General features: G+C 40.6%; 1 protein-coding gene across 1 annotated transcript in view; it reads left to right on the top strand.

Annotated features, from left to right (window-relative positions):
* The window catches only part of LOC111864489 (ectopic P granules protein 5 homolog), a gene marked incomplete in the record, with an annotated part of 113,296 nt that overhangs the window by 75,317 nt on the left and 18,816 nt on the right, over positions 1-19,163 (top strand). Inside the window, 7 exon segments of the mRNA XM_033751461.1 lie at positions 1,533-1,751; positions 4,046-4,206; positions 6,674-6,853; positions 10,286-10,485; positions 12,864-13,072; positions 15,036-15,287; positions 18,259-18,475. Coding sequence (XP_033607352.1) covers positions 1,533-1,751; positions 4,046-4,206; positions 6,674-6,853; positions 10,286-10,485; positions 12,864-13,072; positions 15,036-15,287; positions 18,259-18,475 — 1,438 coding nt within the window.

The raw sequence follows: 19,163 nt of genomic DNA, 5'->3' as shown, positions 1-19,163 counted from the left end.
ATCATTTGATACTTTGATACACATCCATAAAAGTCATTTCCTATTGTTTGATACTTTGATACACATCCATAAAAGTCATTTCCTATTGTTCAGCACTTTGATACGCATACAGAAAGTAGGAGTTTGTAAGAAATATACAGCACTCCCTCACCAGCTTCAGTTTCTCCAATTACTGGTTTCAGGTGTATGTGGTTTTTCCGTTTCTTCCTAGTTCTTCTAGCTGCTGTGTTTGCATTTACAAATCCACTTTGTAACCGCTTACCCATGTAGGGAAAAGGGAGAGACGTTCTTAACAAAGATCATAACAGTCACTGGTTTTGCTTGGATTTCAAATTGTTCTGTTAAGCTGAATACCACAGGGAAGGGCAAGCTTTATTCTCATTGAAAACATGTGTTACTTCATTGAGAGGCTGTTATGTTCCATACCGAGATTTTGCCCTTTAGAGACTAGTTAGTTTTACTGTGACAGTGAAGGTGAGTAATCACATCTTGTCGTTAAGGTGACAGTTAATATTTTCATACAGAAATATAAACGGTATAGCAATCTGGTACATCTGTGGCAGTAAATGCTATAGTCTAATGTAACATACAGCTCAGTCAGTATAGTGACAGGGGATGGGCTGGATGGCTGGAGTTTGATTCCTGGCAAGGGCAAAAGGTCATGTAGCATGCATGGAAGAGATGAGAAATGTTGTGACATGTATACCCATTGCTAGGTAACAACTTGGTAAATACATTCCTGTGCAAGCAAACTCGCTCAACAATAGGACATCTGTCGCTATACAACAGGTCAGTAAGCAAGCCTTCTTGACAATAGAACACTGTTTTCAATGGGGTCCATGCTGAGTGATTATAAAGAAGCGTTCAGCAGCATAGGACAGTACAGTAGTAGAGTCAGAAGTGAACAGTTGCATTTCGGGATGCCAGCCTGCCAGGATATGAGTTTGGAATTGCATGGAGTTGAGTCTTCAAAATTGGTAGTCGCAGAATAAGGGCAAGAAAGGGAATTAGAGGGTGAAAAGAAGACTCCATGTGTGATTTGAAGTTACAGCGAGACTGCTGTAACTCCATTGCCATGATATGACTAGTGAAGGCTGAGCATCCTGTTGTGTGTGATGGTGAACTTGCAAGTATGTAGAATAGTGATAATGGCATATTGTGTGTAGTCCTGAGTTATGTGAGTGTATAAGGTGTTAATAAATCCAATCATCCAATCCAAAACCTGGCTTGTAAATCACGCAGAAACCCCCTATACGTGACAATATATACAAAATTTGGGTTAAAACAACCTCTTGGAAGACCTGGGTATAGATGGAAGAACCTTGAAATTAATCTTGAAGAAACAGGTTAGGGCAGTTGGGGACTAGACTCATCTGCCTCAGTAAAGTGATCATTTGTAAACATGTTAATTAACCTTCATGGTCTGTAGATAGTGGGGAATTTTTTGAGTAGGTGAGCAAAGATCAGCTTCTCAAGGAGGACTTTGCTGCATGGAGTTATTTAATGAAGTGGAACCATGTGGTATATTGTAGTGTGTGAGCAACTGTGGCCAGCCCTCACTGAAATGTTCTCTCCATGGCTGGCTCCATACTGGACCAGAAATCTGAAGGAACCAACAGCGGCCTGGATACAGCAACTGACTGATGATCGCTCGGTCCTTCTCCCGTGGATCGCAGCTGATGGTCCACATGCCCACCGTGTTGTGTCTATGTTTACAGAGTGTGTGCGATTCATTCTTGACACTTTGCCAGGTAAGTCAGTTTTGAAAATGATTTGAAAAATCTTCATTCATTGTGGATGGTGAACTGTTAGAGGCCACAGAGAAATTTTCATCTAAATAATGTATCCCTTCCATCAACCTGTGACATACAAAAATAATGGAATGAGAGCACTGAAATAAATGTTGAAGATGCCACATGTCAAGAAAGACTGTTGCAGGTTAATACAGGTCGTTCAGTCATCTAGGAAACTGGGGAACTAGCATGAGTCAGATACAATATTTGTCACAGATTGCTGCGGTAACTGCCGATAGCAGAATGAGTCCTCAGCTCTGATAAACGTGTACACTCTCGGTAGCATAGAGTGGATGGATCGTTTCTCTGTAACTATTCCCTCACATCATTTTCCGTACATTTATAAGAATACTGTAGAAAGATAACACAAACTTACCTTGCTTTATAGGTAGCATAGAGTGGATGGATCGTTTCTCTGTAACTATTCCCTCACATCATTTTCCGTACATTTATAAGAATACTGTAGAAAGATAACACAAACTTACCTTGCTTTATAACAGGTGCTAAAAGTGACCGCCTTTTGCTTGCAAACATGCCTTGCATCGCATAAATAAATTATGTGACACTTTCTGAAGTTGGTCCACGGTAATTGAACTAATTATGCATGTTATTTCATTCTGCAGAGCTTCATTGCTGTGAGGATTATTCTTGTAGACTTTTTACCTTTAGGTTTCCCCAAAGATAAAAATTGCAAAAACTGAGATCTGGGAGGCCACAGTCCCTTGCTGATTATTCTATCTTCAAACACTTCCCATATTGTGAGCATGGATGCATTAGCTGTATGTACTGTAGCATTGTCTTGCTGAAAATACCCATATTGTCTTTCTTCAACAGTCAGCTGTTTGAAGAACGGATTCAGTATATCAATAACGTAGCAATCAGAGTTCATGGTTTCGTTGAAAAATGAGGGCCAATGATTCGCTGAGGACTTACAGCACACCACACCCCCACCTTTTCACTATGTAATGGCACTTGCTGTATAGCTTGAGGATTTTCATCGCTCCATATTCTTACATTCTGTGCATTGACATGACCACTAACGTGAAACCATGCTTCATCAGTCATGAACAGAAGCTGTGGATCCACAATTCCATCATGCACATTTTGCAGTAGCCAGTTGCAAAAGCGAATTCTTGCTCCATAATCTGGTTGCTTCAGCTCATGCGCAACTGTTATTTTACACGGGTGAAATTTGATTTTGTGGCTGTGAAAGCAGATCCTAGCGAAACACTGGTTTGCTGTGCTAAGCATCTTTAACGATTTTCGAGGCCTTATCTGTAGTCGTGCCTCAATATCCCGAACCTTTTCTTCAGTCAGTTTTCAGTCTTCTTCAATCCTCTTCAATTGCTTCTTTATGTTACACACTGAACCTGTGGCCTGCCACTTTTTCACAAGCTTGGATACACACGATTTTGTCAGAACTGGGGAGTTAGGATATTAATGACGAAACTTACGGATACAATTTCTGTAACTTTTTTCCTTGCAAAAGTTTCGACAATGAACACATGCTGTTCAATGGTGAACTTCATTTCAATATAAATGTTGACTGCCTATCGACACCTCTAACACAGACTGACTATTAATGCGACTTACTGCAGTGCAAGATCAGACCACCTGTCGGCGAGCATTTATCGGCACTAATGACTCATTCTGCTATCGGCAGTTACAGCAGCAATCTGTGAGGAATTTTGGGTGCGGTCAGCAGCATAGCGAAGTTTCCTCCTTCCTTGAACGCAGCGTACATTCATTTTACTAATGACTGTGATCAGTTCCCCTAGTTTGTTGCATACTTCCCTTGTTTTTAAAAATAAAATTAGGGTTATGAGATCACCATGCTGTCTGTCTGTGAAACCCCCTTATTAACTTATGAATGCCTGAACTAATCTTTATGAAACTTGGTATGTATACCATGGCAAGTGAGCCCATCTCAGTGGCATATTTCATAGATACCTCCCATCAGTCTCTGTGTTTATATGTGTGTCCCTTCTGTCATTGCAAGGCAATGTATCCATCCATTCAGTGCTGGGCATTGGCGTATTAAACGTGTTCATGTTGGACAAGTGTGTCTGTGGTTCTGTATATTCCACTATCATTGCTAAGTGACAGCTTGCTAAAGACATTCCCATGGCAATGAAGAATTTTTGGAGATGTCGATTTCTATGTCCTCCATATTGTATCAGAGGAAACAAGGCAATTCTTTCCAGAACTTCTTGTTATTAAATATACAAGCATAACTGTTTCTTTTCTCACAGCCTGCAGCAATATCCTCAGTTTTGTATGGCAGTTCTATGTCGCCAGTTTTGCACATTCAGCTGTCAAAGACTACATCCTGGGAGTGGTACATGGGAGTCTGCTTAGTTTACCGTGGGACCACTTCTGGCCGAGCATGCAGGATCTTGAATGTATGCTGAAGGTATGAGAGCTTTCATGGCATCTGTGTGGGATGAAATGTTCTCAGTCAGTCAGCTGTGTCAATTTGAAGGTAGTATCAGACCTTGTGGAGACTGCCTCCAACTCCGTCATCATAAGACCAGCAACAGTTATAAGTTAATGATATTATAATGTGATTAATTTCTACAGATAATTACCCTTTCTAGTAGGATTTGAGGTTCTCATAGCATTAGTTATGAAAATTGCCATCTTCTGGGATATAGCACCCTGTAGTCTGTATATGAGCCAACTTTTTGGAGGAACATATCATCTCCATCTTCAGGGCACAGAAGTCAGCTGAGCAAGAAACCAGCATGAGCCAGTGGCTAGGCAGAAACATCAGTTCACATATGGACTACACAGAACTATATCCCAGAAGACGGCAATTTTCAATTACCTTTTATGTTAAATCTCTCAAAATTTGATTCAACCCCTGATGATGGAGACAGTCCATGATACTTTGGGCACTAACACCATCTTCACATGCGTGATTGCCTAAGAAGACTTCATGACAAGAAATTTCATACTTTGTGTGTATGGTTTGGAGAACAGGTCACTAAATTAATCTGTTAATACAAGGTGGTTCAAATATGACCAGGACTGATTTTTTTTAACCATAATTGCCAGACACTTACTTGCACATGTCAGTCTTCAACGTACTCCCTTCCGGAGTCAACACATTTTTTCCAACGTTCTGGAAGCATCCTGATGCCCTTTTCAAAGAGGCTTGTTGTTGGCAGCGTATCCACTCCCGAACAGTCTCCATGACGGCGGCGTTGTCCACAAACCACATGCCTTGCAAGTCTGATTTGAGCCTTCTGAACAGGTAGAAATCACTTGGGGCCAAATCGGGACTGTACGGTGGATGTGTCAGAAGGTTCCATTTCAATTTCCGGAGGGTTTCCATTGTTGTTTTGGCTGTATGGGGGCATGCATTGTCTTGAAGGAAGGCTACCCGCTTTCCACCTGTCTTCCGCTTGGATCGGATCTTTTCCTTCATGTCTATTGCCAGGAAGTCTGAGTAATAAGCTGCATTGACTGTTCTGGCATCTGTCGGAAAGTCTACATGGATAACCCCCTGCCAGTCCCAGAAGAACATTGCCATCACTTTTCCTGCCGAAGAGCTCCTCTGTGCTCTCTTGGGTTTGGTAGAACTGGTATGCCGCCACTCGCGTGATGACTGCTGGGACTCGGGAATGAAGTAGTGCACCCACGTTTCATCAGTGGTCACTACAGACTTCAAATATGCATCACCTTCGTCTTCAAGCTGCTGTAGGAGACGACTGGCAGCTTGCATGCGCACCATTTTGTTCACATCCGTCAAAGTGCGTGGTACCCACCATGCATTCACCTTGAGATAGTGCAGGTGGTATTTCACGATGTCTTCTACACTACCAACACTGATGGACAGCATTGCTCCAAGTTCCTTGATAGCAATGCACCTATTCTCACGAATAAGCGCGTCTGCACGATCACTGTTTGGCTCGGTGATGGATGTTTGCAGCCGATGATCATGTTCATTCTCCACACGCTCTCTGCCCTCTCTGAGGCACTTACACCACTGAAACACATGAGTCCGTGAGAGACACTCTTCCCCATACTATTGTTGGTGTCTATGGTGAATTTCACCAGACGGGACTTTTCTCCAACGAGGAATTTGATCACAACGCGTTGTTCCATGCTCTGTGGTATCTTCTGTTCGCTCATCACTCTAGCAACTCCCGGACAGGACTGAACAGGTTCTAACCCAAACAGGAGGGAGGGTGGAGGTTGTGGCTTCACTCTCTCAAGGTCGCACAGCTGCTGCGCAGTGCAGCTTGTTTACATACAAATCAGTCCTGGTCATATTTGAACGACCTTGTATCTTACAGTCTGGGGAATTCGGTAGCATAGTTGCTTGAAACACTATGCTACAAGCCAGAAGGTTCTGGGTTTGATTCCCATTGAGGTGATTGGATTTTTCAGTTGATCAAATCCTGTACTCACCAAGCTATCCTAGTGATGTATGGAGGAGTGCAGGCATAGCTCCATTCATTCTTCACCATAGTACTAGATTGAGGTGAATGGTCAGCTTAATATCCTGTATGCTTTTCCCCTATGGAAAGAGCCTCTGGTACCAATTGGAATAGATGGGTCCCAGAGTCAGTGTGGACACTAGAGAAGATAAAAAAGTCTCTTGCCCCTTGCAGGATCTGAACCACATTCCATGGTTGTCCAGTCAGTAACCTAGTCACTACACTGACTGAGCTATCATGGTTCCCCTAGACCTTTGTAACTGGGATTTATTCTCATGTGACACTGAAGAAATTATGTAACTGGTCCCCTATTTTGGTTTCCTGTAGTGATGAGGACCCTTCAGTTGCAATCACCAGTGCCACCATCACCACAATCATCATCATCATCATCATAACTGTTGTTTTACTATTAGAATGTTATGTAATATGATGCAGGTTGTGGACCAGTATCTTCCAGATTGTCATGTGTTTTTGGGTGGTATATTCATTGAAGTGAATTGGCACCCCTGGGTGAGGCATGTCCTCACATCATACCCGTCTCAAGTAGCTTCACGGACACATGTCTGCCTCCTGCATCTTCTAGTCAAACTTGCAAATGAGCCAAATGTAAGACAGGTAAATATAAATAATCTATGTAATGGTGTATGTTTTAGTGTGCAAGCCAATTACTGCAAGAGCAGACTGAGTAAGTAGTTCAGAATCAAATGGTGAATAGTGTTTGTTTTTAAGGTTATGGCCTTCTTGAATATGACAATCCAGTCCAATGCAGTGAATTGCTGCTGGTCCTCGTCAGTACAGTTGTGCTTTTCAGGCCGTGTTAGGATCCAGGCCTCTTTCCCCCGACACAATCCTAATTTGGCTCTTGCCTACTACCTGCTGGCCCATGTCCACAGACCCTTCCCCTCTCCTCCCTATTAATTTCCCATGTAGCCCACTCTCCCTCCCTCCTTGTTCTTATATAGCTGGGTGTTTTTCGACTGGTCACTCAGTCTGCAGCCACCTGCTCCATCTGGTTCCTTCGCTTGTGGATTTTCTACCTTGAAGATGGAGGCGATACTTTCCTCCTAAATGTACGTTTACACAAGATCCACGTGGCACCACTTCCCAGAGGATGGCTTTCTTCATATTTTTCTTCTTTCCAGACTTTACATGTTTTGAAATGGGGTCTCCTCTTCAGTGAGATGAGGGGTCTTGCTACTGCAGATTACTCCATCTCTACTGGCTCTCACTCAGTCACTCCTTTCTGGGATGTGACACTGCATAGTTCAGGAGATTGATACTTGTGTTTCAGAGGAACTTGCTGCCTCTGTCTTCAGAGTAGAAGAAGATGAAGGCAACAGGTCTACCAAATTGCATGGCTTACTATACCAATGTGAGAATTTCATCAGTTATTTCATAAAGAAATGAAAACAGCCCCTAACAAGCTATGTAAATTATTATACATGTGTACATTTTTATGAAGAAAGATGATTAAATTGAAGAGTTTTATCTTCTGAGATATAATGCCATGTAGTCCATTACTGTGCTTTCCAACTGCTTGCATGCTTTTTCTTGCTCAGATTCTTCGACCCTGAAGATGGAGGCGACATGTTCTTCTGTAACGGTTGAATTTCAGCTGACTACACAGCATTATATCCCATAATATAAAACTCTTCATAAGCACCATTATGAGGATCTCAAATCATACAGGATTAAATTAATATTTAGACATTTAAACAGTTTTTGAAAGGGAATATTGGAATTCCAGAATGGTAGCTGGGATATAAAATGCATCAAAAAGTTAGAAAGGTAGATCGTTTCATTTTCTACTCCAGCAAAGTTCAGATGCAAACTGTCACCAAAACAAAAAATTTACACAGAAAAGAACAGAGTGAATTTATGTATTTTCTCCAGTTCATTCAGTCTAGCTGTGCTGATGCAAACCATAACATGTACCCAGGTATTTATTAATTTCTGCCAACCATGCCACAAGCTGAGACTGCTAATTACTGGCTTCCCAGTGTGGCAGCTTAGGATTGGTCTCAGGTCATGTCATGTTGGATTTGTGGTGAACAGATCTTATTCCACTAACTAGTAATCCTATCATCATATGTGTCATTAAATAATGAACTTAAGAAGAAATAAAGATGTCAGACAAACAAATGATTTTTATTGTTGAATCCACAACATGTTTTGATCTGTATAGGCCATCATCAGTTGATCCCAAGGATCACCCAATTATTGCTGGCTTACATAAACTACAATGCTAGCACAGTTTATTGGATAACCTTGTGTGTGTCAGATCTGATTTAATTCTATACATACATTAAACTTCAACTTAAAATTAATCATTTGTATTACAATTTTAACAATATTAAAAATAAAAAATTAAACCAAAGCACTGCAGGAGTAAATCCGTTTGAAAATTTTCCAATATGCTTAGGAGTGTGTGTCATGGTTTTCAACTCTTCAGTTATTTTTTGTTGCTAGATCTTTATGTTTGTTTTTTATGAGGGGGTTTTTAGTTCTGATGTTCACTCTAATGGTTTGCTGTTGTTAGGGATTTGGTGATGGCCTATATGAGCCAAAACATGTTGTGAAGTGAACAGTAGAAACCATTTGTTTGTGTGACAGCAACACCCCTATTTCAGTTTAACCCTTTCGCGCGGTCATTTAAATTCCGATGCCGTGTCTCTCCAGCGGTAATATATTCAGCCGTCCATTTAAATTTTGCTCGAAAATGATTTATTCATCATTGTTCTTAAATTATATGAGATAGAAACATGAAACTTTCACTAAAATTATCTTAAAAGGTGGTTTTATAACCTTACCTTATAATATGAGCACCCGGTATCTCGGCAATGGAAGCAGTTGGTTTAGAATTTGAGCAGTGTAGGGTAGGCCTTGGAACATGAAACTTTCACTAAAATGATCTTAAAAGATGGTTTTATAACCTTGCCTTATAATATGAGCGCCCGGTATCTCGGCAATGGAAGCAGGTGACGCCTTGAAGCATTCACCACACCAATATTGTCTATCTTTTCTTTGGCCCTTTTTTTTTAACCACACATCTTCTGTGCGGCCTTGCCTTCTTCCCCGTGGGGGGAATACAAGAGGAAATGTCTCTCCGTGAGTCGTACTGCTTGCCAGATTAGCTGCAGTAAATTCAACCTTTATGTTATCATAACAAGGGGTTGGTGCTTCTGCGTTTCATATTCTAAGATGTCGTAGGGGTGACCACAGAATTCATGAAGTTATTCTAAGAACTGGCTGGTATGTAGTGCACGAAAGCAGAGCTTAGCTGGCTCAAAAAAAATATTTATGGTCATCCCTCGAAACGACCACCAAGGTCAGTACGATAAAATGGAGTCAACTGGAGCGATAATACATGAAGGAATGAGTTCTTTTCCCCCCCACACACTCCCGTATCGTCACAGGGGGTGACCACAGTGTTCTGCCTTAATTCGTGACGTTATTCTAAGAATTGGCTGCTATGTACTGTGCAAAATCAATCGATCTTGCAAGAATAAATTTTTGAACATCCCTCTTCTAAGAATTCCAATTGAGTGTGTTAGTGTGGCCAGCTCAGGGCAATATGATATTATAAACACAGCACATATCACGTCTCTGCTGTTTATAACTTCATAGGAAAGAAAACACGCCATCCATAACAGTTTGAATGAGGAAATGTCTTCCAAGTGCAACACGATTTTGCTGCAAGACAGGCATATATAACGATGACTTAACGCAGTTAAACTCGTGTCCCATTATATATAGAACTTCTGACAACAGGCCAGCGAAAAATCTAACAATCTACAGCAAAACCATCAATTATTATGGGCGTTATAACATAGGTGTGCAGCTGGACGAAACATAGACGTCGAACCCCCGCAGACGATTTAAATACTTTGACGAAACATACACGTCAAACCATGCTGAACGGTTAAGCATGACAAACAGGATACAGTGTTACAAAACTTAAGAAGAATTCATTTCTGCCTGTTATAAGTAATGCTTTTACAGGTTCTTGTTCTGAATAACTTACAACTGTTGTAATATTCATTTCAGTCGCCCAAAGTTCTTCCACTTCTCCAAGAATCACGTCTGTTTGCTTGGCATCATGTAGATGCAACAGCATACGAGCAGGTGGTCAATTGGTTTGTCATGAGCTCTGATCCCAGGGTCATCCTGGGGCCCGATAGTACAACTGGAGCAGATAATTCAGAGAAAACAGATGGAATAAGCCCTATTGACTGCACTGTTCTAGAGTAAGCTATGTTAATTTTATTGTAAATTTTAAGACATCTATATTTACATGACTGCGGGACAGTCTCAAGTGTAAGCTTGACTACCATTGTAGTTGGAAGTTTTAAAGGTGAATATGTAAAGTTGTTGCTGTTCTTAATTAAGCACTACACCATGAATACACAGGGGGAGTGGAGGTATAGCTCCACCATTCTTGACCTCGGCACTCTATAGATGTGCATAGGAGGCTAGGTGGGCTCCAGAGCTGATTTCAACACAGGAGAAGAGAAACTTCTCTTGCCTGTGCCAGGAACCGAACCCTGGCCATCCAGCCTGTAGCCGGTCACTATACCAACTGAACTATCCTGGCTTGATTGAAAGTGTTAAGCAAAACTAATGTCGTTATTTATGTAGATAAAAATCCTAAATAAATTTTTCTGCTGTACATGCAAATCTTTTACCCAGTCCATGTTTACAAAGAGCTATTCTGGTAAAATGTACACCTAGTGATTTTTCATCTTGGTACATTTACTGCACATGGACTTCAAGTGTATAGATAAATGAGCAGTTTGTGGTGCTTTAAACAAAATGGACATATTAAATTTGTTTTTATGCAGAGAGTTAATATTACAAATGTCCCAATGACAATACATAAAAATATTTTTATGTTTCTAACTGTAGAGAAGTTGATAAGTGGTGGTGGTGTTGATTATTAGAAGGATGATGATGATGGTGGTGACAGTGTTGATGAAGACAGCAATGATGAGGATGATGATAAGAATAATAACATCATCAACAGGATGCTAAAGATGGTCTAAAGGCCCATGAGAGAGGCAGTAATGGGAGGCTGGAGAAAATTTTATAATGAGGAGCTTCATAAAATTTCTACTTTTCACCAGATGTTATTATGGTGTTGAAATAAAGGAGGTTCATATGGGTGGGACATGTAGCACATATGGCAGAAATGAGAGGTATATAATAAATTTTAGTCAGGAAACTTGAAGGGAGGAGATTGCTTGTGAGAGATGGGACAATAATATTAAAGGTATATGGTCTGAGGATGTGAACTGTATTCTTCTGGCTGAACATGGAGTCTGCTGACACACATGTGAACATGTGTTAATGAACTTATGGGTTCCATAAAATTCTGGGAATTTTTTGGAATGGCTGAGCAACTGCTGGCTTATCAAGAAGACCTCAGCCCCATGGAGTTCGATAGTTGGAGAGTGTTTTTATAATTTTTATCAACCATAATGTGAGAACATTATGCTTTGATAGTGAACAGAATTTATTCTTGTTTAAATAATGACATTTGTGACTGTCAAGACTGAAATATATACTGGCCAAAGTGTTTGATGGGACTTACTGATAGGATGCTGTTTCTGCTGGTGTTTTTCACTTGGTGCCCATGCGTGAAGCCAAGTGACTATGTAAATGTCTCTGTAAGCAAAATGCTAAACTTAATTAGCATGGTGCTGCTAGAAGACGAACTCTGAAATGGGACACACAGTAGATCCAAGATGGATGTGATCAGAGCTGATATAAACCACTCCTTTAATCTACACCTTACAGTCTAAGTAATGTTTTATTTAAAATTGTATAATGAATGGTATGTATTTGATTAGTTTCTTTCTGGTCCGTCACACTAACAATATTATGAAAAGATAAAAAGAGTTTTGTCCAGTGTGACTGGTGAAGATTTTTCTCATTTCAGTTCTTCATGCCCTTACATGTTTCAGTCCTTAGAGACCATCATCAGAGGGACATTGATACAGTTTGGAAACCACTATTACAGTAGGTATTCTGAGTGTTAAAATATATATACATACAATGCTGACAATACATGTAAGGGCATGAAGAGTTTAAATAAGAAAAATCTTCACCAGTCACACTGGATGGAACTGTTTCATCTTTTTATAATGGTATGTATGTTCATATGTCTTACATAAAAGTAAAAAAAAAAAATTTAAGTTTTTCCTGTGCATCCATAATAAAGCTGCACACCAAGAAGCTGGATGGTGGAGTGGAGGTATAGTGCCACTATTCTTGGCATCAGCACTAGTTAGAAATGAATGGTCAGCTTCACTCCCCAGCCACAGCACCTCTGAGTATCCATAGTATAGGAGGCTGGGTGGGGATCAGACCCCAGGTGACCAGCCTTTAGTGCATCGCTATACCAACTGAACTATCCTGGCTCAATACGTATCTCATATACAAAGAAAAATTTATGGTAGCAAAGAACTGTGGGTATTAAAAACATTTTGATTGTTTCTTATGATCACTGTACCTGATTTAGTCAAGAAAAGCTTGTTCTGTACAAGCTTCTTTTGGGAGAAAAGTAAGAATTGTGGTGCATTGTAATTTTTAAAGGTCTGTATGTGACAGTTAGTGCTGTTTGCAGGCTCTTGCAGGTGGCAGCTGCACATGGACCTCAGTCGACACATTTCCATCCATCAACACCGCGCAAGAGGCAAATATTTGTACGTGCATGTGTCAAGTTACTGATGTCATGTGCTAGTCGCTACAAAGTTCTGCTCAGCAGACGAGAACTTGCATTCAGAGCTGCAGTTAACAAGTTGCTGAATGATACTGAGGCTGTTGTGCTCGCAAGTATGTGTGTGTGTGCTCTCTTGCTTACTGATAACATTCTCCAGTTTCCTTAACAAATTACTGGCTTTGAAACTTCTCAAGATAATGCCCTTCCTACATACATTATTTCCATTTGAAACATATGTCTGCATATTAATAACCAGTTCCTGTTACTCTTTCATGCTTGGGAAAAACCATCATGTCATTGCTATGTATAGAATAGGGGAGAAATTTGCAGGAAATTTCTGTCACTGTGTCATACCTGGAGAAAATCCAGTGTGTCATTGCTAGGATATTGGAAGAGGAATGCTGGTAGGAGGGGTAAACAAAAAGCCTGGAAAATGAATCTGTGAGAAAGGGGGGAAGGAAATAAGGATACAAAATATAGAAGAGTGGAAAAAGAAGGGTGAGGTAACTGTTGACTGTAAAGGAAGAGGAGATAGAAAGAAATGCCAATAGGATGAACAAATAAAAGGGACATGAAAGCAGCACAGAAGAATGGAAGGAAGGAAATACAGTGAAACCTTGATTTTACACTTTCTGAGTGTCTTCCTAAAATAAGTGTAAAATCGGGGTAATGAGAATGAATTTGTTTTTCTTGATACCATAACTTTGGAAGGTCATTTAAGAAATATATGTTTGTACACTGAACAATGCAAATGTAGATGGAAATATGGTTCTTGGTGTATTTTATAATGCTTTATCAACTGCTGCTGTTATGTAGTTTCAGTATTTTTTTTTATTGCTAGTGGGGTGGGACTAAGTCCCTTGTATTGTGGCCACTTCTGGCCTATTGTACCAGCCCCAGATGATAGGTGCAAGTGATTGTGGAGCAGTTGGTGGAATGAAGGTTGGCAGGGGAAACCGAAGTACTCAGAGAAAACCAGCCCCAGCGCCACTTTGTCCACCACAAATCCCACTTGACCAGACCGGGGATCGAACCTGGGCCACCACGATGGGAAGCCAGCGACTAACCGCTTGAGCTATGGCAGAGCCTAGTTTCAGTGAGATGTAATGATCATTTTAATTGATAAATAGAAGGAATAATGAAGGAAGTGGTCATGGTCTGTTTTATGGTACTGTCCTAGCTTTTGCCTGGATAGACTGCTTCAGAGGAATGTACTGACTCCATTTTGAACACTGAAAAGTAAGCCAAGCAAACGAGCAGCCTAGAGAATATGGCAGAGAAAATATTGGTTTGCCTGTTTCTGAATGCAGACTTTAACATATTGTGACATGATGGCTGAAAGCCAAGATGGTGGAGCTGGACCAGACGTCTGCTGCTAGACAACGGCTCAGTAATCATGTTTCTGTGGGAATGAATATTAACAAAGACTAGAGTCAATTACAATGAATAGCAGCGAATGAGTTGTTGCCAGGTAGCAAGTCATGAAACAAAGTCATTCCCGTAACAACAGAGGAACTGTTTGACATGATGAGTTCTTTCCCAGCCACATGACAGTTATAAAAGGCAGCGCATTTGTGAATTTGAGTAGTAGAGATCTGCCCGAGATCGGTGAGAGATTCTTCATAGAGATTCGAAAACACAGACGTCATTCAGAAGGAGTTCCATGTATGTGTGAGCTGTTATTATCAACTGTAATTGTAAACAAGTGACAGTAAACCCAATCATCAAATCCAGAACTAATTATTATTAGTCATGCAACCCATTATACATGACAATACGATTTGCTTTGCTTGCTGCCTGCTTCATGTTGGTTACTTGCATAGCATACTCTTTGTCACTGAAGATGGTGATGTGGTCCTGCGAAATTTTAGTGACCCTCTACCAGACTGCACAGCTTCACATCCCAGAAAACTATTCATAGTTATCACTGTGAGAACCTCAAACCCAAAACTACAGGATTTTTTTTTTAATGTTAAATAAATTACCTGACTTCTCGTTTCATAAATTTTTGTAGTTCTTCTGGATCGTGGATTTTCAGAATCACTGTACTTGTGCATTTGGTGTGTGTGTGTTCAGCTGTTCCACCAGCTCAGCATGTGGGAGAGGCAGGTCTGCTACTTACTGAACTCCTGGTAGCTGTGAACCAGCCCGCTGGCAGCCAGATGTCTCGGCTTGCTGTGGACTGCTGTACCCAGTGGCTCACAGCAAGAGACTGTTCGAGTGTTGTGCTGCAGGCATTTCTTCGGGTACTTGGTCCTACTGTCACATCATCTGAAGCCCTTGGAGCTATTCTTGAGGCAGCTTTACAAGCATTCTTCAAGAATACAAGTAGGTTTCTTTACTTATATGATTGAAGCTTTCATATGGAAAACAAGAAGAACAGTTTTATTCAGTTTTAATCAGTAAGCAATCTGCCTCAGCAGACATCATATGTCAGTTAATAATAACATACTAATAAAGATATAGTTAGACTTCCAAATCTGTACACTAGTGACAGACCACAGCAATACATTCAAAGTATTTAGTTTTAATTATTTATTATTTTAACTATTCAATTTAAAATAGATAATAATATAAATATCAATAACATAGGTGTATATATTTATTTGATCAAAATTTGAATAAAAGATTGTAATGTTATAAAACATATTAATGTAAAATATAAAATCCATATTAATGTGTTAACATACTCAAAAACTTATCACTCTTGTTTCATGTATGCTAAAAGATGACCTAAAGAATGGTCAAAATATGTAGCATTAACATCTGAGCAAATCAACAAATGTTGATCCTGTAATATCTCATTCCTTTGGGTTTCAGTAATTTATTGTGTTGACCCATTTGTACAGGGGATGGACAAAAATATGGAAACACCTCGTGAAATGTATGCCTGAATTGAAGTGTTTATTTTAGCGACGTTTGTAGGTGACGATGTCGTATCTGCCCAGTAGCACTACCTGTACAACCTCCACAATACGTTGCAAGCTTCATTTGTTGTCGAGACTGTGTTCTGTGCAGTTGCATCGTGTCAGAGCTAACAGAATTCGAACACATGCAAATTGTTGGGGCCTGTATGGTGGATTCTTCCGTAACCAAGGTAGCCGAGGTTTTTGGTGTTTCACGAGGCACAATATCCAAGATTATAACTACACACAGGAGGACTGGAAAAACCGCATCCGATAAATACCAGCGTGGACAGAAATGTGTGTTGTGTGATCGAGAAAGACGAACATTGCGTAGGATTGTGACGAAAAGTAAGAAGACTACAGCTGCAAAAGTGACTGCTGAACTGAATGTCATGCTCACAAACCCTGTCAGCACCAAAACAGTACGAAGGGAACTCCACAAGCAAGGTATTTCTGGATGACCTGCAATTCCAAAGCCACTCATCCATGATCAAAATGCCATTAAGAGGAGAGTGTGGTGCTGAAGTCATAAAACCTGGACTATGGAGCAATGGAAGAGGGTAAGTTGGTTGGATGAGTCCACCATCACACTGTTTCTGACTTCTGGCCGAGTTTACGTCTGGAGAATGCCATCCCAAGCTTACAATCCAGATTGTTTGCTGCCAAAAGTGAAACATGGCAGGAGTTCAGTCGTGGTATGAGCAGCCATATCGTGGTATTCTGTTGGACCCATCATTAACCTGCAAGGTCACGTCACTGCCAACGACTGTGTGACCACTTTGGGTGACCAGGTCCATCCCATGGTGCAAACTTTGGGATGCCATTTACCAAGACGACAATGCCTGTGTTCGCACAGCTCACATCGTCCAAGACTGGTTTTCTGAGCACTAAGGTGAAGTGTCACATCTGCCGTGGCCCCCACAATCGCCAGATATCAATATTATTGAGCCTTTATGGTCTTTTGGAGAGCAATCTGCGTGCGTACTATCCACCTCCAGCATCGTTAACAGAACTTGCCAATGTTTTGCCGGAAGAATGGTACAAGACTCCCTTGCAAATCATACAGGACCTCTATTTATCCATTCCAAGGAGACTGCAAGCAGTTCTGCAAGCCAGAGGTTGTCCTACTCCATATTAGTCACGGTAATGTGGTTTTTGTTGGGTGTTTCCATATTTTTGTCCATCCCCGGTACGTAGGTAAGGCAATAAGTAAGTTACAGATGGATATAGAACTTAAACATATAAGAGTACTGATTTGAGAAATGCTTTTATTTCTCAGCATAATCTCCCTGTACATTGATGCACTTGGCCCATCATTTCACAAGCTCCTCAAAACCAGCAGCATAAAATTCTTTAGGCTGCTGTCAGAACCAGGCGGTGACTTCGCTTTCTACAGCTTCATCATCAGGAAAATGTTCAGCTGAAAGATGATATTTAAGAGGGCCGAACAAATGGAAGTTGCTTAGAGTAAGGTCGGGGCTGTACAGAGGATGCTCAAGGACTTCCCACTTGAAATTTCGCAGCGTCTCATTTATCTTGTTGGCAGTATGGGGATGCACATTGTCATGCAAGAGCAACACGCCTTTGGTGAGGAGTCCTGGTCACTTCCATTGAATGGCCTTACAAAGTTTCCTGAGGATGTTACAGTAGGAGTCGGCCCTCTTAAACATCATCTTTTGGCTGAACATTTTCCCGAGAAAGAAGCTGTAGAAAGGGAAGTTACCACCTGGTTCCAACAGGAGCCCAAAAAAATTAATGGTGCTCATTTTCAGGGGCTTGTGAAATGATGGGACAAGTGCCTCAATGTACAGGGAGATTATGCTGAGAAATAAAAGCATTTTTCAAGCCAGTACTCATATTTGTTTAAGTTCTGTATCCATTTGTAACTTACTTATTGACTTACCCTCGTATATTTTTCTTGAATGACACAAAACAGGATGCATACTATGAAAGACCTAGACATAGGTGGGTATAATATTATAATGAATCATAAAGAAATAAAGTATTAAGAGTTTTGACCGGATTCATTTGACTCAAGATAGAGACCATTGGCAGATTCTTGAGAACCTGGTAATGAACGGTTTGTTTCCATAAAAAGCAATGAATATATCAGTAAACTGATTGAATTTTAACTTCTCAGCAAGGACTCTGCTCTGTGAACTACTTAAGTAGGACTTGACATGATTTTCAAACCGTGAAGATGATGTTCAGTATCAGAGAACTGTGCTGTGAGAAACTTTGTTCCAAGATAGTTGATACTTTTGTAGGTTGTGTAACTATTTAAGAGTTCATTAGGAATCTCTATTCAAAGCGCACTTGAAAAAGTAAAATTGTTATAAATACTTCAGAGAACTTATTATTTTGTTACTGAAACCTGTGTTCTCACTTTATAGTTTCATCAGGACCAACTCCTGAATGGGCAATGGCAGTAGTGGTCCTACAGCAATGTGTGCCACGACAGCCTCCACTAGAAGAGTGTCTCTTGGGCAGTGGTCACCTTCTGAGTCTGTATGCATTACTGCTGAAACGGCTGCCCACATGTAGGGATATACGTGAAGAGGGCAGTGTTCTCTGCAACCTAGTGGACTGGCTTATGATCATAAAGCCAACGTACGTAAGGGCAGTTCCATAACATTTTAGATATGTTTTGTGCAGTCTCAGAATACCCTTAATATTCTTTGAAAGTAACTTGTAGCACGAATTTAACCCGTTATATTTTTCAGTAGTTTTTAAAAAAACTGAACACTCTGAAGGTGAGGGTAAAGGTAAAGTTGTCCCTCTGTTTACTCAAGAGTTATGCCTTGAAGATATACGTGTATGTTTCAGTGGCATTATAACTGCATTCTTAACCTTGGCACTAGTTAGCTATGAGTTATCATTTTATGATCTGGCCAGTTTACAGACTCAAGGCAGGATGGACTTCAAGAGCCAGTCTGGATGCTATGGAGAAGGAAAATCTCTTGTCCCTGTGTGGGTTCAGATCCCACTTCTGACACCAGTTGTCTCTCACATTAGTGACTATACATAGAGTTTGAATTAATTACTGAATTTACTGGATTCCCACTGTTCATAACTACACAGAATTATAACACTGTCACTAATCTACGCACACTGCAGATCACTACAGCACACACGAAGTCTTGTGACAAGAGTGACTTCATTAGTCATTACCAGATAGTGAGTGTAGGTTCATCTACTTCCGTGCTCACAGCTAACCACCAACTACGAGTGACTCGCAACTGACTTGTCCCATTGGTCCTTGTTGTAGAGCCTTGTCACAAACCACATAGAAAACACC

This window comes from Cryptotermes secundus, unplaced genomic scaffold (genome assembly GCF_002891405.2).
Source record: "Cryptotermes secundus unplaced genomic scaffold, Csec_1.0 scaffold854, whole genome shotgun sequence".
In the NCBI taxonomy this organism is placed as follows: domain Eukaryota; kingdom Metazoa; phylum Arthropoda; class Insecta; order Blattodea; family Kalotermitidae; genus Cryptotermes; species Cryptotermes secundus.
The sequence above is the reverse complement of the archived record's forward strand: the minus strand, read 5'-3'. Positions and strand labels throughout refer to the sequence as shown.